This window comes from Uranotaenia lowii, chromosome 3 (assembly GCF_029784155.1).
Source record: "Uranotaenia lowii strain MFRU-FL chromosome 3, ASM2978415v1, whole genome shotgun sequence".
Taxonomy (NCBI): Eukaryota; Metazoa; Arthropoda; class Insecta; order Diptera; family Culicidae; genus Uranotaenia; species Uranotaenia lowii.
In genome coordinates, this window is record NC_073693.1 from 105,943,107 (window position 1) to 105,966,705 (window position 23,599).

The 23,599-nt window shown below is 31.9% G+C and overlaps 2 protein-coding genes across 8 annotated transcripts in view; both read left to right on the plus strand.

Annotated features, from left to right (window-relative positions):
• Positions 1–23,599, plus strand: part of LOC129754530 (neurocalcin homolog) — a 424,186-nt gene that overhangs the window by 208,764 nt on the left and 191,823 nt on the right. The gene's annotated exons all lie outside the window — the stretch shown is intronic.
• LOC129754532 (neuronal calcium sensor 2) overlaps positions 1–23,599 on the plus strand; it is a 364,232-nt gene that overhangs the window by 198,823 nt on the left and 141,810 nt on the right. For all 5 annotated transcript variants that reach the window (XM_055750668.1, XM_055750663.1, XM_055750665.1 and 2 more), the window contains one exon: positions 21,603–21,716. In XM_055750668.1, coding sequence (XP_055606643.1) covers positions 21,606–21,716 — 111 coding nt within the window. In that variant the 5' untranslated portion in view covers positions 21,603–21,605. The remainder of the gene's footprint in view (positions 1–21,602; positions 21,717–23,599) is intronic.

Genomic DNA, 23,599 nt, shown 5'->3' on the forward strand with positions numbered 1-23,599 from the left:
AAGTTGCAGATATTGAACGAGAAATTTGTGTTAACATTAAAGTATATATTTGAAATTTGTTCCACACTGGATATAGATGCATATGATAAAAAGTGACATCAATAAAAGTTTTTTCATTTAAATTAAGCTTGCCAGATTGCCCGATTTTATCAGGGTATGCCCGAATATTAAATACGAAATTTGGAAAAAGTTTTGTCCGGCCCGGTTGCCCGCATTTCATTGAAAAAAGCTCGGATATTGCCCGAATATATGCACTTAATTGCCAAATCTAACAACAAAAATTGTGTTGAAATTTTTTCATATCGAAACCCAAAGTCCAAAACAATTTATTTTCAAATAAAATTTAATGAAAAAAAATTAATGGTTTTTTGGAAGCTTAAATACGATTTAAAATCTGCTAATGAGTTTTGATGAAATTTTTTTTGTTTTTTTTCTCTAGATTTTTGTTGAGTAATTTTTGGGTTTTGACTAAATTTGCCCGGATATTGCCCGGATTTTTGGTCGACAATTTGGAAATTAATATCCGGATTTTGCCAGATTTAAAAAAATAGCCTGGATTTGTCTATCCCGGATACGTGCTGAAAAATTCTGGCAACCTTATTCTAAACACAAATTTTGTTCTTTTGTCATTAATTTGATTATCATTTTCACAGAACATACTTGGTGTCTAATAATCCCAGTTCTTCATTATATCGAAATGATGATAAGAATGTTTGGAATATGCGCTTCGGGTCATCCTTATCAATTGTTTGATGTTTTTGCGATATTGACGTTATTATACATTAGATTGAGTTTAAAATTTCCTCATGGGAGTTTTGGGGGACACTCTATTGCTATCAGGTGTCAAATTTTGGGTCAGGGGTCGGTAAAAGGGATCGTCCATATTATCTGTTCTATGTTTTGCAATATTGTCATGAATATTCATTGACATACCATATCCTTATGTTTTTGCAATAATTATATTATTATACTAGCAGACCCGGTAAACTTCGTCTTACCATGTTCAATTTGGCGTCCATTTTCTATTTTTCCTAGGTTTCTTTACATTTCCCTTCTTTCCCTTTACTCGAATCGTCCCGCTCAATTCTATCAAAGAATTTAAACCCAATGGGTCTTTTAAAATCCAGTTTTTGTAACTTGTTCAATGAATAACTGTATGTTGATAATATGTATGTCTCATTTGCTGTATTCCATTCAGTAGATTTATTCCGTTTTGTTATATTGTTTTTAATATCGGGACAATTTTTGGAGTATTTGCCGAATATTTTGCCTAACGCAGCGCTTTCAGCTCCCAATTAGCTTTGTATGGTGTACTTTTTAGAGCTAAAGAAATAAAAAAAAACATAAGAAAAGATTTTTTACTAACCATTTTCAAACAGCTTTTTATTCACCATCCTCATCCTTCAAAGCAGTTTGAATTAAAATCCATATTTTCACGAAAATCATTTCCAAAAAGATTCGCCTGATAATTAAGTTATAGACTTTACACATTTCAACTTAAATTGTTCCCAATCAGCACTTGTCATGGCATTAAATCTGGCGATTTTGTGGCGATTTTTTTATTTAAGCAAAAAATGCAAATTAATTCCTTTGAACTTTAACCCGATGAATCAAAGAAACGATTGTTTTTGAAAAGAGGAAAACATATGTTTAGATATATTTACCTATTATTTTAAAGATTTTAATTGAAGCAGTTCTGATATCAAAATTTCCTGAACATTGTTGGTGGTGATCTGCGATTTCATTTAGGATTACGTTATATTTTTAAGATTTAATAACATTTAATTGAAAAGCAGATTTTTTTTAAATTTAATAGATCGAAAAGAAATAATCTGTTCAGGCTTCGATGGTTTCATGAGTTCATTTTGTTTCATAGAAATTATCATATAAACAAAACCTTAATAAAAATTATGTGTCTTTTTTACTGTAAATCTTTAATTTTCAAAAATTAAACACCGTACAAATCCTAACGAATATCACCACAGTTCAACTTTCATGTTCTCTGAATAAAGTAATATTTTCAAAAAATAAATAGTAGTTATGTTAACAAAAGGAAATATCGAATTATACATTTGTCCCATTTAATGGGGCAAGTGAAAATACATAGGTCTTTTTCAGATGCGTCAGTGAAAAGACTTTAAAATGAATTTAATACTTGTTCTTGTTTGCTATATCCTTAATAAGTTTTTCTCCGGAATAAATCAATGCTTGGTACTTCAATTTCACTGAATGCTGTTCAACCAAAAGACCTCGATTTACAAAACCTTTATAATAATTTTGAATATCCGCTTCAGATTCAACACTCGGGATATCCTTTCTGGCCATTTTGGAGATAAAATTCTTAAATTGTAGATGTTTCATAGCTAAATGGCGCGTTTTCACTTATTCCACCTAAGAAATTACACGAATTAATATTATTTTTAACACTTTCAGGTCATATTAAAAGTTCATCATAAAAATCTGCTGTCCCTGGAATATCAATTCCAAAAAACTTTTCAACCAAAAAATGAATCAAAAGTCTCTTCTATATAGCCAAAATATGTAAAACAAAAACACACTGTTCATGTTAAGTTGTGAATTGTGTGTGTAAACAAACAGTAAACGTGTAAACAGTTTTTTGGCGAATGATTAAATAAAAGAGTTAATTTTATTTAATCAATTTTTTTTGGGCACAACAATTTTTAGATGAAGAAATAATGTATACATTTTTTTGTAAATGCTGATAGTTTGCACTTGCTCTAGTCTACTTTCTTAATTGAAAATCCTTCCGGAAAATGCATATCCTCACTTTTTGTTATTAAAAAGTAGATTATTTTATTGATAACTTCAATTTACGTTTGCAAAACATCAAATAGTTCAATCCTATCTAATCTATTTCAAAGTACAGACTCTTGTTGAGAGGACAAATGACCAAGTTGGTTAAAATCCTCTATACAATATACAATCCTCCAATAAACAAAATAGAATAGAATAGACTCTTGTTCAGTTAATGTATCTAGCGTTCTAGACGTATTGGATTATACGAAATTGAATGTAAAGCTTTCCAATTTCTTATTTTTAAACGTCCGCAAAGTGTCATAACATTATTTCATATTTATCTTTACCAAATTCATATTTTTTGGACAACAATTTACTACTTAAATTAACACGAATTAAAAATGGTTTTGATATTTGAAATCGTTTAGATGCTTTTGATTCGATCGATAAAATATCAATCCGTGTCTTATCTAGGCGTCATTTATTACCATGTGCTGTGTACAAATAAGCAAGAAAAAAACACATCTAGGTTGCATATCGCCCCCACGTGCATAAGAAATATAGGTACATACTTGGTTGAGAAATAGGCGCCTAATTTTTAAATTTTTCCAGCGATCAATGAACAGTATGCTTTGTTTACTATTATCTTGCAACGACGTTTGCTAGCGACGCCTCGCCCATGGAGACGAAAAACAAATGGCAAAACAAATATTATATGTTTTATTCGATCAGCAAAATGTCAACCTGAGTCACATCTAGGCGTCATTCATAACCATGTGCTGTAGAAATGAGCTAAGAATCAAGAACAAAAAAAATCACATCAAGGCATCATATCGCCACCACTTGCATTGAAAATATGCTTGGTTGAGAAATACGCGCCAAAATATTCTCACTGATCAGTATGCTATGCCATAGTTACTATCTTCTAACGACGTCAGGTCGCGACGCCTCGACCTTAGAGACGAAAAACAAACCGCCCAAAGGAAAAAAAAAATCTCGAAAAAATGGAAGCCATGACTTTCATTTCATTCAAAAAACTACAAATTTAATAATTACGGACAATTGATGCGACTTTATGTTGTTTTTATTCGATATAAACCGATTCGCATGGCTACAGAATATTCTAAAAATAATTTCATTCGAATCGTTTGGGTCATTTCGGAGGAGTAGTACTACAAACACCGTTACAAGAGAATTTTATATAATAGATTATAATTATAATTATAAATTATAATTATAAATATATTATTCATTGCATTTTTATGAAAATTTGCACATGGGAGTTTTCCAGCACAGGGGTCAAATTTTGACAAGAGGTCGCCAAAAGGTGTCGTCCATTAAAATATCCTTATGTTTTTGCAATAATTATATTATTAGACATCCCATCTAGGCAAAAATACTAACACGTGAGTTTTACAGGACGAGAAATCGATTTCTGATTTCAAACTTTCTATACTTCTTAACTGTTCAATATTTTTGCAATAAATGATTGATTATGCATAGGATCCAGACAAAAATTCATTCACAGATGTGTTACAAAACGAACAATTGATTCCTGTACTCAATTTGAATCAGACGACAGAAAATTGGTCGTTCATATAAACTTTTTAATAGTTTTTACAATTATTCTGTTACTTTGCATTTTTACCATGCAGGATGATGTAATCTTGATTTTTAATTTTGATTTCAGTGTTTTTGAAATATTTTCGTTATTATGCATCAGAATAAGACGAAAATTCGAATACCGGTGTCCTCCTTTGCGGTCAATCAATTTTTTATTTTGAATTTCAGTTTAGTAGAGAAGCAAATATAAATTGACTGTTTAATATTTTAAGCAATTTGGTCTTGGAAATGCGTACCAATTGTCATTCAAACGCAAACTCAGCGCGGAGTCAGCTAGTAGAATATAAATTTTACTATTTTTTCACAATTCATTAATTTTCTAATAACACAACTCAAAATTTCAAATAAACTATTCTAGTGCACACTGTCGCGAAACTCACAACTTGTTTTGCCGCGTGTTTCCTTTACGGCCGTCGCTCGATATTTAAAATTGACGTTGCCAATGTGCCTGATTTTTTATGCTTTGCCTAATTTTTGAAGGCTTATTCTGATAGCCTGATAAGCCTCTGTTTTTCCTCATTTTTAGAAACGAACCTAATTTAGCCTGATTTTGATTTTCACGATAAATTATATGCTTCAATGAGCAGAACGATGTACATTTAAAAATTATATTTCCGTGTCTGCTTATTTCTGAACACGAAATCGCCCAAGGTGAAACTTCTATGCTTGAACTGATTAAATTCACAAAATTGCATAGGTAAGCGAGACTTTTTATATTTCCCTTCTTGAACCGTTAACTTTTGTAAAGCTAAATCGTCCAAAGGACTCATAGGGATCACCTGCATCTATTGATCATATAAGTTGCCTTTGCACTTATCTATATGTATATGTATCTATATCTATATCTATATGAGCCAAGTATGACCTATTTGTTAACTTAATTTTGTTTTAAAAATCAGAATTTCAAATTTAATCTAGTTTTTAAAACGAATTCCATTCTAAATTTTAAATCTGAAACTTTTCTGTTGGATCTATATTTTAATGATTTCAACTGAAATCCTAGTTTTTTTTTTGGAAGTGATCTATCAGGAAAGGTTAGGTTTATTTGGAAAATGTAAAAAAAATTGGATTCTAATCAAGCTTAGAACCTTGAAGTGAATACTGAAAATTTTTCAATTTTCTCCGTTAATGTTTTAAAAGCAAAAATATAGCTTGTTCTGGCGATCGCTGAGGTAAGTTTTGCCTCCAACAGTGGCCTAGAGGATAGCGTTCAAGTCTTCTAAGCCAGAGGTCATGAGATAGAATCTAGGTCACGGCATGCATAGTACTCTTTCTGTGGGGTGATGGTTTTAGCATTTGTCAGATGCTAGCCATCATGTCCTTGAAAGATTTAGGCCTTTGAGTTAAGTTTGAATTTGATATCTTTAAAGAAACATGAAGTCTCACTGAGTGTGTTCGTTTTTTTTTTACTTAGAAAAACCGTCTGATCGATACTGAACCGATCAGGAATTTAAATTGATTTCTGTTTGTAATGTGTCCTTTTTATGTTCACTTGACACTTTAATCAATTTGTTAGCAAACACCATTATCTGTGCAAGTACCTTAGGATAAGCATAGCTCTCTCGCAACATTGATACTTTCTTCGAGAGAGTCTGAAATAATAGTGTAGTGAGCCATTTTAGAATTAAGTAGAATAGATCAGTACGTTGAAACGAATAGCACGGAATTTTACTTCGTCTTCAATAAATCAATTAAAGTTTAAGTCCAACTAAGCGACTTCTTAATAGTGAATCCGAAATCGGGCTGAGTAACTAGTGGCAGCATAGATGCAATCGAATTGTACGGTGATTAGTGCTCATCAACGTACACCGAAGAGTGAAACAAAATTGCTCCCCCAACGGGTGTGATCAGCTGCTGGGCCAGAAAGTATCGGCGACTTACCTTATTCCTGCTGTTGGTGGATGCCGTCGACGAGAGACGGGAAGAAAACCCTCGAATACCGAACCCCCCCATCGGCCGAGCCCGAACACCGTCAGATAGAGGAATATAAACATATCTTATAATCAGCTAAAAATTTTCGCAATATTTTGATACAGTAACTTGGAGTGAAACCCTCACAGCAAAAAAGTGTTGCGATATTACATCAAAACGTGCACATAACCTGAGTGATTGTATCCCATTTACCCGAAAACTATTGCCCAGAATGACTTTTCCCCAGAATAACAAATACCCGAAATCAAACCCCAGAATGAACCATTTCCCAGAAAAAATTTCCCCAGAATGCACCATATACCAGAAATTTTTTTCCCAGAATTGAACATTTCCCAGAATTTGTTTCCCCAGAATAGAACATTTCCCAGAATGACACAAATCCCAGATTATTTCCTCTTGTATTTTTTTTTATTTTTGTGCTGTTAAATCTAATGAATTCTTGTAAATTTCATATGATTCGAAATTAAATTTTTCAAAATGATTTTTCAAATGAAACCAATTGTTTGAAAGTTTCCAACTAAAATTATTTCAGAACCGATATTATGTTTTGTGGTTTGGGTACTTGAATTAATTCAATGCCAACCATGGTCCTTTGAAAACCGTTTTGATATCCTCCTCCGACATTCTCGTTGGTTGCGGCTTTAAGAATAAAGTAATGAAACCCCATTTTTTTGTAACAATTCATTTTTTTTAAAATAATTTCTAGTAAGGATAAATGATTTAAATTTTCTGGGAAATGGTTCTTCTGGCGAAAAAAAATCTGGAAAATGGTTCATTCTGGTGAAAAAATTTCTGGGAAATGGTACATTCTGGCGAACAATTTTCTGGAGAATAGTTCGTCTGGGGAAAATAATTCTGGGGAATGGTTCTTTCTGGCGGTTGAAATTCTGGGGATTTTTCATTCTGGACAATGGTTTTCGGGTAAATGGAGTACAACCACCTGAGTCGCAAATGGTACCTTATATTATGCATGCAGAAAAAATCCAAAATATGATCGCTAATAATCATAGCAGCTTTGCCTACTAGCTACAATTCGTACACGTCGCGACGTTGAAAAAAATAACGACGCAGCGCGAGTTTCCTAGGAGACTTGAAGCATGCGATTGATGGCCAAAGGAAAGTGTACAGTAAATAACATAAACAATGTTCGAGTAGTACATAAAATCGCCTACTGGACTGAAAAAAGAAAATCAAATCTGCGAATGACAGGAATCTCGCTAATAAAAAAGCGTCGCTAGTCCTACTGTCGCTATTCGGCTTGGTGCTATACACATAATATTACATTTTTTTTTATGTATCAGCTACTCCACAAATGTAACATAGTAGACGAAGCAGAGCATAATGTACTAGACGCTATCATTTAAGATTTTCCTTAAACTTTGTGATACATTTATTGATTCAGAGTTCAGATTAGGGGTCAAGTCGAAAAGGGTTGACGAAATCCAATTAAAAACAAACTGAGCCATAAACTATAAAGCTATTTTAAATTTATTTTAACTTGATGTTTTAAGTTTGTATTTGTTAATATTACTTATCGTATTCAAAGTCTCAAATCTCACTTTAATAAACCTTCATCATCATTTTCTGTTCAGCATTCCCCTTATCTTGAAGGAGGACTTCCATGCTTGAGCTGTCCGAATATGGGGCTATACGCTGAATCATCATGAATTTTCGGATTCAGACCTTATGACTTCATGGAACGATCACTGGACACTCATCTTCCCAAGATTTGTTCCCAAATCGATTGGTTTAAGCCACTCCGTTTTTGCAAGCCGGATCACACCATTTCTCAAAGCTATAAATGAAATTACACAGGAAAGATTAATAAAATAAAAAAAAAACTCACCTTATCATCCGATTGTTTTAAATACAAAATCTTCTATCGCTGATGCAAATGGGCCAAATTCCCTAAAAATGAGAAATAATTAAATGAAACTCAAAGCAATAGCTTTGCTCAGATATTTAATCGATTTTGGTAGTACTTACAAGCCAATCAAATACTGCTGAGCTCCGCAACCCGTTTCAAACTTTTGGAAATGCAGAAAACTTTATACGTCAATTCAGGAAAACATTGACTACTTGATGCGATATCACATAGAAGGTTGTGATATTACATCAAACGACGCATTCGCATTGTGTACATCGTTTAGATGTACTATTTTAACAGAAATCCCGAAAACTACATCATCTCCAAAAATTACATCGCCCATCGTCACATTTTTTTTTGCTGTGCTGTTAAATTTAAAATAGAAAATTTGTGAGAATAAATATGGAATAAACCAAGTATTGTATGCTTCGATTGACATGTAAATTCAGTATAAAACATCAATTTTAACATTGATTCATTATTAAGAATATTAAAAAAAGCTATATTAAGCTCATAATTAGTTTTTACATAAGTTATTCATATAAATATTCCTGGTCTTTTTTCGGCTCAAAGTTGAGAAAAATACAATTTCACGCACAAATGAATCATCGAGCTGATTCGATAGGTAATTTCAAAAAGGGGCCTAGGACACGTAATTACCTGATGATGTCACCATGATCGATAACTAAACCTTTTAGTAAAAATGACAAAAAAGTCATAAGTTCGGCGTTGTTTAAAAGTTTGATTTATTCTGATTTTATACTCAAGGTCTCAAGGCCTGAATTTGAGACAAAAATGTTGGCATCCCTGTTTGTCGGCTTGGTCTTCGGTCTTCTCTGGAATTGGGGCGTTCCTGTCAGATTTTTTTATGAAAGCGTTATGAAAATTGGAAATTTATATGGCTTACCTTTGGATGTTCACTGCGCTCTCCCCTCAACTTAAAGTGGAGTGTGCAGTGTTGAGCAGTGATGCCACATTAAAATCGAAATTTGGTATTTCGAAAATTCGATACTTTTTAAACAAAGTTGCTGGAATATTGAAAAATTAGCTTTTTAAAAATTGTCGATTATAAAAATTAGTTAGTAATTTGTTTAGCTCATTCATAAGGTTGCCAGAATTTTAACAGCACGTATCCGGATCGGAAAACCGGGCAATTTTCATATAAAAACCTAGCAAAATTCGGGCATTCGATTTCAAATGGATGACCATAAATCCGGGCAATATCCGGGCAAATTTTGTCAAAACTCTGAAATTCTTCAACAAAAATCAAGAAAAAAAAATGAAAAACAAAATTTTTTTCAACAAAACTTATCGACAGATTTTGAACCGTATTTTAGGCTTCCAAAAATCCTTTCATGATTTTTTTTTATAAAACTTGCTCAAAAAATTTCGTTTTGGAGGTGTTTTTTGTTTTTTTTTGTTTAATTTGCCAAATAAAGCGAATAAATCCGGGCAAAATCCGGGCATTTTTTAATGAAATCCGGGCAACCGGGCCGGGCCGGACTGTTCTCAAATGTAGTAACAAATATCCGGAAAACCCGGATAAAACCGGGCAATCGGGCAACCTTAGCATAGGATGAACAATCCTGCGTCGTAAAATTTCTCTTTCAATTTATAATATTTCCTTTTCTCCATGGAAGTTTTAAAGTTTGCTAAAACTCCAGGAAAATATATAGTTTTAATAACCTACTTATCCTAAGATCAATGTTAAGCCTTTCCTCTGTTCCAAATGATTATTTTAAAGTTAAATGATCGATTTTTTTTCAGTTTCTTCTAATATGCTGTTCCTTTAAATGTTTGGTTTTCAAAATTAAGTTCGTTTGTGTTTGCCTGAAAATCTGTTCGTAGAAATTATTAGTGAAATTGTCCATGTTGGGAAAAATTTGTAGAAATTTTGACACTTGTAGCACATTTGGAAAATTTTACCATGCAAATATGTTTTCAAGATCTTTGAGCGTTGTATTTTTTTTACAGCACTGTTTCTATTTCAGCCGTATGTGATAGAAATATTGCTATTGTAACGTGTTGTAAAATAACTTGAAGGCGACATATTTTGAAAATGTTTTTGCTTGGCAAAATTTTCAAAATGTGCTTCTGCTCCTAAGTTTTTAATATACAACTTCAAGATATGGTCCATCAACGTCTGAACTACTTCAATCTCTAATCTACCATGTTATTTGATGATCAAGATTAGATCTCAAGACAGTTGGCATTGAAGACAAAGATAGATAGTTGAAAGGCTCTAGGATAGTTAGAAATAAAAAAAAGATAAAACAATAGTTTTCGTTATGTTTGGGAAACAGTTTTTCTGTCTGAATGAATTTTTCAAAAATCGGTTTGAAATCGGTATGTTTCGTCAAAAATCTTATATGCAGATGATCGAAGATGGCCTCAAAAAATCGATATAAATACTGGAAAATTGGTATGTATGGCATCGCTGGTATGAAGTGAGTTTCGCGACAGAACACAGTGATTCAAAAGGGCCTGGAAGTGGAACTTTTTTCCTAGAGCTTTTGTATTTCATTTTAGCTGTTGGGTGTCTTCAAAACATTTACTAATCATAACGTTCCCCATAACGTGAAAGTATCAGGAATTAGTCACAGTCTACTACGATAAAAATAAAAACACTAAATTTTATGTTTGAGAAGATAGAGACAAAATTTGTTCTACAAAGTTAAAACACAAGACAAACACATATAGGATCTTAGTGAAATTTCATGTTTCTTTGAAGAGATCTAAATTGAACTTAATTCTAAGAGCAAGTTCACTGGTGTTGGGAAAAAGTGGTAGAAATATTGAAATTTTGAAAATTTTACCATGCGGAAATGTTTTCAAGATCTTTGGGCGTTGTATTTTTTTTACAGCACTGTTTCTATTTCAGCCGTATGTGATAGAAATATTGCTATTTTTACATCACAGCATGCGAAAATAGAACACGTGTTGTAAAAAAACTTGAAGGCCGCATATCTTGAAAACGTTTTTGCATGGTAAAATTTTCTAAATGTGCTAAGAGTGACAACATTTGTACCACTTTTCCCCAACACCAGTGAACTTGCTCTAAGGCGTACATCTTTCAAGGACATGATGGCTGGCAACTTACAAATGCTAAATCCACTAGGCCACAGAAATAGTACTATGTATGCCGTGACCGAGATTCGATCTCATGACCTCTAACTTGGAAGACCCGTAATAAGTTGTAGATATTATCATAATATGAAAATTTGCTTAAATAATAAGAGCGCTATCTCGTTAAAAACTAACAATTAATTAAATTTTTGGCCATTGCTCTCAAAAACGGGCGCATTGAGACAAGTAATTTCTGTCTAAGTTTGTTGTACTTGTGTCAAGTTTCAAGGTATTTTGTTTCAAACTAACAATAGTTAAGTACGCAAAAAACAAATTTAAGTTTGTTTTAAACTAAAAGCTTTATAGCTCTGCACTGAATAGTGATAAAGCTCTCATTATTTCAGGAAAGTTTCAGTATAGGACAAATTTTGTCTCTATTTTCTCAAACATAAAAGAAGGTGGTAGGCTGTGACTTATTTCAGATACTTTTACGTTATGGGGAACGTTCTAACTAGTTAATGTTCTGAAGACACCTAACAGTCTGAAAGACAATAGCACCAGGAAAAAAGTTCCACTTTAGGCCATTTTGGACCAACTGTACAGTGTGCACTTGAATAGTTTTTTGAAATTTTGAATTATGATTTTAGAAAATATATAATTTGTGGAAAAATTTAAATTATTTTTCTCTTTATTTTAATTATATAGGTACAGATTTTCTGAGGATGGCTGAAATTCAGTAAGCAGAAACAAGAAAAAAAGCAACTTTATTTTCGTTGTATATTACCGATAAATATTAATTGGAGAAGACCACAAGAAAGTGCGGTAATCAAAACCAAACAAACAAAATATTTTGGGAACGTCATGGGGAGGATAATATGATTCGAAATTCTGGTTCAACATTCATATTGAGTACTCTTCATATACCTAACACTGGAAAGTAAATCAAATCCTTTTTTTTTTGTAAATCCACTTTTCGATTTGTCCGGAAACCAAGAAGGAGGAATAAGTAAAGTTTGAGGTATTTTATTGAAAAATTTGATAAGTTTTTCAAAAACTTAAACAAACAAACTTCAAATTATATTTGGTAGTTTTTTCTTAATTTGTTTACTTATATTCGCATACTTTTAAGTTCAAAGAAAATTACAAATGTTCGAAAAATGTATGGAAAACGGCCAAATACAACAATTTAAAAGCGTGTTAACTTAAAATTAGTTCATCTACACTCTTACCCCTTTGACCTATATCAATTCAAAGAGATTTTCAGATCTTTGCTTTGAATTTAGTAAGATGTAGATTGTGTGTAGATTCAGATATATTCATTCAAATGATATATCTACGCATACCTAAAAAACGTTAAATTCTTAGAACATTGTTTTTTCCAAAAAGAGCTTCGCGGGCCACAAAAAGTTGGCTTGTGATGTTGAAAGCATACATATGTAATTTAAAATATTCTGAGTGTTTTCACAGGCAATCCATTTCAAATTGTTGTTAGGTTTTTTTCTGTAGCATTGTTAAGTTTTTCCGTGGACGTGTTAATCGGCTTCGTTTGTGTATCGAAGTTTCAATGATCGAAAAATTAAACGTTTTATTTATAAAGAATTGGGTTCTTCGAGAAAAAAATTAGTATAACTTAATCATTATGCCCGCTAGAACTACATTTTTGTTGATACTCAAAAAATATTATTGAATATGTTCAAACAAAGAACCCAAATTGAGTTGTAATATTTTTTTTTATTTATCCATTGCGGGGTTTTAAACAGATTTTTTTTTGTATCTGTCATTTTACTCTTGCTGCATTTGAATTTTCATTTCCCTTGAATGATTTGGCTGGCCTTCTTTTGGAACGTCTATCCAGTGCCTATCAAATGCACCCCACACAGCTGCTAAACTTATCCAATTTGTTTGCGATTCCTTCTGCATGACAGCACTACTATCAAAATGCAAACAATCTGTCACCACAACACATCTTTTTCTTTCTTTCTTTTCCTCCATTTCAGACATTGTTGTTGATTTGTTCCCTTCCTACACTATTCTTCTTGTTCTTCTACTTGCACTTCTGCTTCCGTTGTTCACACCTTCAGCCTGTTCTTCTGCTGACCTATTCAAAAAAAAAAGGCACCCACCCACTCACACCCACATCAACCAACAGCACACGCTCTCTCATTCACATAGCTGCACCTGCAAGAAGGGAAGCGCATCGCACCAGAGCACGCACAGACACAAACACACAGATCAACAAAAATAAGAGGCAAAAGACGGCGTCTGTTTTTTCCCCTGGAAAGTTCATTCAAAGTTCTTCCATTCAGAGTGATGTAGGACGCTTTTTTCCTCTTCTTGGCTCCATAGACAAAAGCAATACTAGCAGCAGCATTCTAAAGAAGAAAGAAAGCTTTCGTTCGCTCGCTCGCTGTTGAGGAATTGCACAGAACTCACAAAAAAGGAAAAAGCAGTAAAAGTAAAGGGAATAAAAAAAAGAGAATGACAACCAAAATGGCAGTGGTTTTTGCGGTTACAGTCCTAATAATGCTACGTGTTCGGGTGCTGCTGGTACGGGGAGATAAAATACTCGAACAGTTTATGAGTGCCCGGGACGATGATATGTTGCTTTGTGTAAAGGTGAAATTAGGTCTTAAGTATCAGTACCTACCTACATCTTCTTTTTTGCATCTCCTTACTCAAACGGATTGGTACAGTTTGTTTATGGCTTGTTTGATCATTTGATGTAATGCTTGCTGCTTTTAAAAATTAGGAGTTCTCTTTTTTGCATTTGTTTCAGGCGGGTTCGTTTACTCAGACCTCGATTTTTCAACAGTTTTTCCAGGTTTCCTACATTTTATCAAACAAAATACTGTGGCCTTAGAAAGGCCTTGAAGTTTAAGACAGTCCTTCCTTTATTTGAGAAGTTTAAGACAGTCCTTCCTTTATTTGAGAATTGAATTTGTTCATGATTGCGCTTGCCAATTTTTTGAATACTGTGCAAGTTTCGTTATCTCTTATGTACATTATTTCAGAACTTATTTATTCTTAAACTTGTTTTCAACTATACTCAACCCAATAACGACCTGTAAAAATCGATGGCTTTTGAGTTAGTTGCGTGAAATACAGCCTATAATTAGTAATTCCATTAAAAGTTATGCAGTTATTCTCTGGAGCCACTATTTTGAAAATTTATAAAATTATGTTTTATTTAAGCTAAGTTGTTAAAAAGAACTAACAAACTTTACAAACCAAAGTTTCAGAGAGTCGAAACAAAATATTTCCCCTTGATGAGCCATATAGAAGTTTATACTCAATTCATATTTATACAAGATTTCTGTTTTTGTGATCTCGTGCGATTTTGAATATTTCGATAGATTTAAATCCAATACTGTCATCCTTCTTTTACCTAAAAAATATGCATGCTTTGGAAGGGTGTTTTGATTATTTCATTTTGTTGAGAAAATAAAAAGTACAATTAAATTACTATTTTTAATCTTATTTAAAAATAATCCTCAATCAACTTTTCAAAAATGTCATTCATTTTCCAATAATTAATTTTATGTTCAATTTAATAATTGTTTTATTTTAAATACCGGAAGAACTGATTATATTTTACGCTTGCCCAGCTTAAGCGAAATATATTATTTAGAATTTTTGTGAAGTAAACTTATATGTTCAGAATGCAAGTTTTTAAATGAGTTTTGAAGCTGGGATTGCTTCTCTTTTATTTAGCTTTTTCCACATTTACTAGTAATTTACGGCCTCATCGATGGAAAATATGTTCTTGTATTGAGAACGTTCCAATATTTTGGAAAAAATGGATAGAAAGTTGGAAGAAAAATAAAAAGGTGTGAAAATGAGGAAAAAGAATTTCATTAGAAACTTTTGTATGAAGTAAGTTATAGAAATTTTCTTTTCGTTTGAGACAAATCTGCAAAAAATGAGAAAATTTACGGAATTTATATGAAAATTTTAACTTGATTGAATTTATGATATGTTAAAAACCATAAATAGAATGGTTTCGCAGTCTTTAACAAAGTTGTTAGATAAAATAAAAAGTTTTATTTCATACTAGCTTAACACCTGTGTACATTGCAACATACCCATTTAGGAGAAACTTTAAATAAATGGTTTAAAATGTCTTCTTTAAAAAATTCGAGGCTTCTTTCCTGAAAATGTTTAAGCTTGTATTTTTCTATCATAAAGTGGTAGCAAAATGTTAGCGATGTTTTCTTCTAACATAGACTCACTCCCCAAAAAAGTTACGCTCTGCAACTGTCTAGTAAAAATTTAATATCCGAGTTCAACCTCTTAAACTTTTTTTTTTATCACAATTGGATTTTTTATACGAAATCTTTGTTCTTGATCTAAAATCTCTTGTGTTCAAATCATCGTCAACAATTTTTTTTAGTTAGGTTTATGTTTTCGGCCGGGAAAAAGTTTTTAAATTTTAATTTTTGGCTTCTTACGGTCTTGGACCTCAATACAACAACTTATTTTTTTAAATACCCGACGTTTCGACCATTTTTTGTGGTCTTTCTCAAGGGAACCGGAAGTTTATTTGAGTATAATTAGTTTTGAACATTGTTAGTGGACTATACTAAAGTATGTAAACTCAATTATCTGTCTGCTGTTATTCAGAAAGACCACAAAAAATGGTCGAAACGTCGGGAATTAAAAAAAATAAGCTGTTTGATTAAGATCCAAAACCGTAAAAATAAAAAAAAAAAAAATTTTTTAAAGATTTATCGATTGAAATTTGTATAAGGTCTTGATAAGTGTCTGAAAACATCCTCTTCATCGAATTTATTTTTTTGGGAATGTGAAAACGTTCATTGCCGATGATCCACCATTTTGCACGTTTTCTTTCCGGTTAGTGCATATATTATCCAGGGAATGAATAAGGAAAAAAAAACTGGAACACAAATTTGTTATTTGAATTCGAGTTTTATACATATCACTTAAATTCCTCTCTCCCTTTTTTCAATGACTTTCCGCCAACTGAATCGTTGATATAAATCGCGAATGACATAAAGATGTTAAAACGACTATAATCGAAACAAACCAAAAACTGTCTCCGTTCGAGGAAATGATTTGAATTACAAATTTGTCAAACCATCATTTGCTATTTGTATGCAACACTCCAAATCCTCAAAAGCAAATAATATTTCTCTAATTAGTTTCCTGATTTTTTGATTCCTCATTCTGGTTCAATAATGCACAACAAAAGTATTTCTTTAAACTACTGGATTTTTCCTAATAAACCCCTCCCCCCTTCTTATATAAATTTTAATGATGATGAAGGTAATTCAAGAGTAACAATCTTGACTCAGAACTGATTCCAAAACCTCGAAAATCAAATCCAGGTTCTGAATTCTAATAATTTTTCATAATTTTCTCAGTTGTTTATAGAAATTCATTCCTGAATATTAAATTTTAAATTAGATTTAACTTTTTTCTGAGGATTCGGTTTCGTTTTTATCAAAACCGAAATCCAAATTTGATTCGCAATTTGTTAACAAAGCTCCAAAGCATGAAAGCTACAAGAATTGAACACCTAGAATCAGCTTCCTAATTTGAAATTTGTGCTTTTATTCAGATTCCCAAGTCGAATTAAATAAAAATAATTGAATTGACGAATTCAGATTTAAATAAAATATTCATGACTAAGGGCTGTGAAACAAATTTAAATTGGCGGCTGATATTTTAAACTATGATCTGGAATCTAAATTCAGAAATCGTGTTTTTGTTCATTCAAGAAATCATATTAAAATTCGATAAGATATCCAAAACTCAAATTGTTAATTCCGGTCAGCTCGTTAATAAGTATCACAATCAAGTTTACACAGGACCGCGAAAAAATGTAATCCAAAAAATACCGATATTCGACTTTCTTTATCTAAGAAACCACTGGACAAAATTCTACGAGTTTTGTATCTCTGAACTGCCAAAGCTGCTGTGTTTATTTTGTAGAATATAAATGAATGATTAAATTTACATAACATTTGAGGAATACTTCTGAATGAAACACATTCGCGCAAGAGAGGAGGAGATACATATCTCGTATTTGGTCCGCATGTGTTCAAGTTATCAAATTGACATTTGAGTTAATTTTGCACGTTTTGTTTTGTCAAAAAAAAAACTGAATTTTAGTTTAAGAAAAATCACTAGGAGTGAGCAACCTTTTAAATCAATCTCTCAACTTTTGGTTCAATTGTTTTTTGCGAGCCACTCATATAGTAGAAACTATTCGTAATTTTCTAATTTTCAACGACCTTCAATTTAAGAAAAGTTTGAAGCATGACAGAAAAAGACAGAGTCAGTTTTTAAAAAGGGGGGTGGCTCGCGGGCCGCAGTTTGCTCATCCATGAACCACCTGATTTTAAATATACAATTGAGTTCTAATGAAAATATTTGCTGATAATGAAGCATGTGATCTTGCCCTAAAAATTTTGTAGAAAATTCAATATTTTTTTGTGAATTGATCAACATTAGGAATATTGCAGTTTATAATCTGAAATCTTCAATTTAGATCGCGTTTGCAAGAATCAGAACTAATGGCCAAAAATATAATCTTTTACTTTTAAACATTTGATTTATCAAGAGCTTGGTAGATTTAACTTATTTTGTTTAATCGTTGAATAAGATTGTTCAAGAAAGTAAAGGCTTCTTTTTTTTAAATCTTATTATTTGTACAATTCAAATGAGCTAAATTTACTAGATTTTCAAGAAAATTCAAAAATTTCAACCACCAATGAAATTGAAATTCCTATTTTATTACTAAAGTATTCCTTATATAAATCTTGCTTAAAATTTCAACAATTTTAAGGAATATTTTCAAAAGTTTCTATAAAATGTAATAGGAAAAAATATTAATGTAAAAGTTCTTAAAAATGAATAATCAAATAGTATCCAAAAATCTGTTTATTTTTTTTATTCATCCATTGATGGAGTAAAAATATCTTATAAAAAATAAGTCAGCACATCCGCCCTCCTCCACATGACGTGTTTTTTCCTACGGCCCTGAATATCAATATTTTTTTTGCTTAATTATGGACACTTTAACACCTTCATGTCATTCGTGTCTATCTCAATATTAAGATTATCTCATTTTCAATTCTCAATTTGCAATTTTTCCATTAATCTGGAGAATCAAGATCAGAGTTTTGAATTTACTTTTTTATTTTTATGTCGATCAGAAGGGTCAATAATGATATAAAATTGCATCTCACTGTGTCTTTTTATTTTGAACCTTAAAAAGAGCAAATAGGCATCTCTAAAAAATTCGTCACATTATTGAGAACACTCTCGTCTATCCAATGCACAATTCAGGAAAAATAACGATCGAGGGGTCTAGATTTTTTTCTGAAGATTAGAAAACCAAAAACAGTAGTAAAATTTTCAATTTCTCGTTATTTTTTTTTTCCTAAGAACTTTAAATTTTACATTTTTGAGCTGAGATGTGTTAAGAATTCTTAAAAAACGATTGATTCATAACCTTAATCTCGAAATAAATAATTTTTAATCATAAATTTTGGCAAAATCGTTAAATTCCGAAGAAAATTTCAAAATTAATAATACAAATTACCTAGAATGGGCTATAAAATTAACTAGCAACACTGTAGCAAACTAACAATACCTCGATAATAAAGGTGTATTCTCTCTGATCATTTCTATCGAAGATAGAATATAGTTTTGGGTTGGGTGAAGAAAGTTACAATTCAATCCTTCAACAATATATTGTTGCTCCCTAGAAAAAAAAACATTGAATTGATATTCTAACTCCATATTTATAGGTTCCATAAATGTGACTGCTGAGGTAATACTGAGTGTTTGATTATTCTCACTTTCTTTTTGATGGTCTGTAGTGAGTGTTCTCTCAGATTTTTGAAAAAAAAAATGCCCTAAAAATTGTCCGATAATTATTTGAAATAAAGATTTGAATAAACATTGCAACACTGTTTAAAGTTTATCAAAACGTTGATTTAAACAAAAAAATAACGCACTTTTAAAACTAGAATCTCGGTGTTGAGAAGAAAATATAATGTATGATTAAAAATCATTTTTATCAAAATTCTGAATTCATCACTTCTTTTTGAAGGAATCTCAAAACATCTCAGCTCAAAAATGTAACATTTGAAGATTTTAGGAAAATATATAAGCCAAAACTTGAAAATTTTGCTCGTGTATTTCATCAGCACATCTTCAAAAAAAAGTTGTTCTAGAACTCTCGATCGATTTTTCCTTGATTAATGCGTTGGATATAGAACACTCTCCTCAATAATGTGGCAAATTTTTAGAGATGCTGCTCAATTTAAAATTTTGCATTTCCCGCATTTCTACCGATTTTTTCCCGCATGGTCTAACGAAATTTCCGAAACTCAAAAACAAATAATTCAGTTTCAAAAGTTCTAATCAACGGATTTCTTCTTTTAATAAGTGATTAAATTAAAACATTTTTTTTTCACAAAACCCAAAAATCATAGAATATTTTAGATATCAATTTTAACTATGACCGTGCTCTAATTCTGCGCAGTTTTATACCACGCTATTAATAAAACCAATTCTAAAGTCAATAAGAACTTTAAAAAAGGCTCAGCAAGCCGATTTGGGTAATTTATGATCTTTTTAAAGGAGTCATAATTTAAGAGAAAATGAGTTATGTCTCGACGAAACCGTCTGATAGGAATTTAATTCTAATAGATTATACCTTTGCTTATTGGCAGACAAAAATTAAGTGAGGTTTTTTTCGGTTTCAGTCTCATATTACAATTTTTCTCGCGAATTTAAACAATACAGAAACACAAGAAAGAATTGGCAACATTATAACGCAAATTATTTATTTGTATACTTGCCAGGGTGATCAATATCTTCGAGATTGAACAATTTGTCATTTGAATTTTGTTTCATCGGAAATTCTGCACCTCGAGTATGAACATGATAAGAAACACCATACGTATTGTAGCAAAACTAATTTTCATTAAGTGCAACGTTTCGCAAAAATGATTCAAAGCAGCCGCAAATAAGTAAATTCAAGTCACAAAGAATTTCATAAACTTTTCAAAACCCTCAGCTTTGAATAAAAAAATAGACTAATTTTCAAGACGTAAATTGACGTAATAACTGGTTTGATTTCACCGTGTGAATGAAGATTAGAAATTAATTTCCTCGTTGATTTTATCCATGCAACTGCAATGAAATCAAAATTCAAATTTCTTACTTCTTAATATTTCATCTGAATATTTTTGCCGATTTTTTATTTTAAACAGGAGATCAATTTGTCGGAATTTAACCAGACCGAACTAAACCTCATCAGTTTTTTTTTCGAGAAACTTCTGTTGAATGTACCAATCATTCATAAAAAAGAAATATTTTAGGAATTGTAAGGATCAGAATAAGTAGTTTAAAATCCACCAAACTAATGTTCGTCAATCATTTTCGCTTTTTTTGGTGTTGTAAATAAGATTCAAATTTTGTCAAAACCGAATCAAATATTCTGTAAAAGTTCACTTAAGGCTCAAAATTTTATATTCTAGCAAAAATAAAAAAAATGAGCCACAAAACTCGTATCTATGCTATGCCAATTGAAAGTTTTCATATTTAAAGATTTGTTTACTCAAGAAATCTCCCTAAGGTGAAAAACGAATTTCTGACTTCACCTACTATCCAGATATTGACCCGTTATCGGAGATACAATTTTGATTACAAATATGTAACTTGTTATTTCAGTTCAAACGCAAAGAAATACAATCAGAAAAATCTAATTTTTCTACAAGCTAGTTTGAGTGTAAGTTTTATTACTTTTCAGTTGTCCACGAGCATTAGAGGAACTGAAATATATTCGCTGAGCAGCTGAGTAAAAAATTTCCGATTTCTTGGAGGATTTACCGACTTTTTCCAGCATTTTCCCGATGGATTTTAAATCACGACTTTTTCCCGCATATCCAGACGGTCCCAAATGACCTGCCACCCTGGAATTGAATTTAATTACGATTCTTGTTCCATTTTTTCAATAATCATTTTAATTCTACATGCATTGCAAATTTGAATTTGAGACTCAATTTAAACGGGTTTGGAAGTTTAGTCTTTTGTTTTATTTTAAAAGATTTTTTTTTCTAAATCTGCGTTTGTTCCGAAGTTCATTTTAGGATTCACACTCAATTCGCTTCAGGATTGAAAATGATTCATAAAAATATGTTTTTGCTGTTTATTTATTTGCCCTCCGTTTTGTAAACAAATAAGGAAATGAATGTTACCATAACTATTTTATATTTATTATGTTTACTCGCTTGAAAAGAATGCACCATTATTTACGATACCCGTTTTACCGCAAAACTGATAATAATCTCGCTTTTTCCGTTTTCTTTTTTTTCCACAGGATATGGGCTGTTTAGGTAGTAAGGACCGTCTCTCGAAAGAGGACATGGACTTTCTCAAATCACACACCCGCTACGACGAGTCCACAATCAAAGAATGGTACAAAGGGTTCAAGGTAAGTCAATTTGGTAGAAAGAAAAAAAATCTAACAACAACCACCGGCAAAACAAAATTCCTCTAATCCTGGTTAGTCGGTAGTTGGACCAATAACAGCTTTAGCTGTTTCACGTCAGAAAACTTGTTGTTAATCGTAAAACTTGTTGTTGATTCTTGCACTCGGATTTTGTCCTCAACTTCCTCACCCCCTTTTTTTGCTGCCAGTTTCCCAAAAGTGAGAACGGTTTTCACATAATTGCGCCGGATGAAACTTGATGAATACTTAGCCATTTGTCTTTTTCCGGGGAACCTGAAAAAATACAGGGAAAAATTCTCGTGGTAGCATTTTTGCTCCATTGAAAAAGTAAATAAGACACTGGGTTGTGCTGCCATTTTTTCTTCTCTCCCTTCTCGTTTGGTGTCCTGTCCTGTTTTCACTCTTTCAGGTTCCTTGGCCAGGGAAAAAGTTTGGCCCGTTTCAGGGTAGGAAAAGTGTACCCGGGGAAAACCCGATTCGGCTGTCGACAATGATGTTCTTGTTTTAGTTTGTTATTTTTTGCTGCTGCCCGGAACATTTTTCTGCAGAGTTGATTTAGCAGAAAAAAGATTCGTGTTTCAGATTAATTTCGAAAGCATACACTTGAGAAATGGTGTGGTTTAACGAGGAATAATAGAATGAAAGTCCCCAACGACCCCCTGCTCTACTTTCTTCAATTTTCCCGCCTTTTTCCAACCGCCGCCCGCCAGGAAAAAAGCAAACTTACTGAGGAGGGACAATCTCAAACAGCTACCAACAGCATGAGCTTTTATTGGATGGAAAAATACCGGGACATGCAACGGCAATTTTTGGTTCGCTGAACGAAGTTCAGGTTTTTGATGGATGAAGTTTCGGGTTGTTTTTTTTTTCTGTTGGCCGTTTGTTCAAGCTGCAAGTTACAGGATGTCTTTTGCCTACCATCATCATCGAAATAGAATAGAGATTTCTGTGAAAAGATAAAAGGGGTAGCAGCAGAAAAAGTGAGCTTGAAGGAATGATATATTACGTTTTCATGTTTCACTGATTTGACTTTGATGGAATAATTGTTCTTGTATCGTCCTTCCAAAGGGGGAAAATTATTAGCTGCTGTTCTGTTTAAGTTGATGGAGTAAGTGACTTTGTTCAAATCATATGAATTATAAAATGTGATCAGTAAATTGGATTGAAAATTAAATACATTCACACTCACCCTTTCCCGTTTTAAAATAAGAAAAAGATGAATATTTTTTTGAGATTTTTTTTCCTGAAAAAATTAAAGACAGGTACATAATGCAGCTACGGGTGAAAAAAAAACCATCTGAACTTACTTTTTGAAATGAAAATTGAACACAAATGCTCGAATGGACTTGCATTAAAAAGTTCAATTTTAAGTCTGAGCTATGGAAAAGAATGTATAATTTATACCACAAATGGAAAACTGTATAAAATTTGCAGAGTAATGAATACTTGAAATACATACTTACTGAATTATAAAACTGAAACAAAATTTAAAAATTTCTTTTTAAACCTGGAAAAACTAAGATTCGCAAAGCTTCATGAATTATAGACCTGAGTTCTTAAAAATATACTTATTTTTGAATAACATTTAATTTTTATTTCATACATGTTGTTTTTAAAAGTTAATCAGGAGTTGAAATGTTGCAGTGTTTAATATGGGAGAGTGGGGCATCATGGGCTACTTTTTTTTGCTTAATAACATTTTTATTAAAATGATAAAATGCAAAAAATAAATGGTATAGTTTTTTTACATTTCTAACGTATCATTAGGCTTTTTTTTAATGTTTAATAAATTTTTTTAAAAATGGTGAGGAATCGTGGGCCACCAAATCCATATTGACCGAATATCATGCAAAATGATTTGGCTT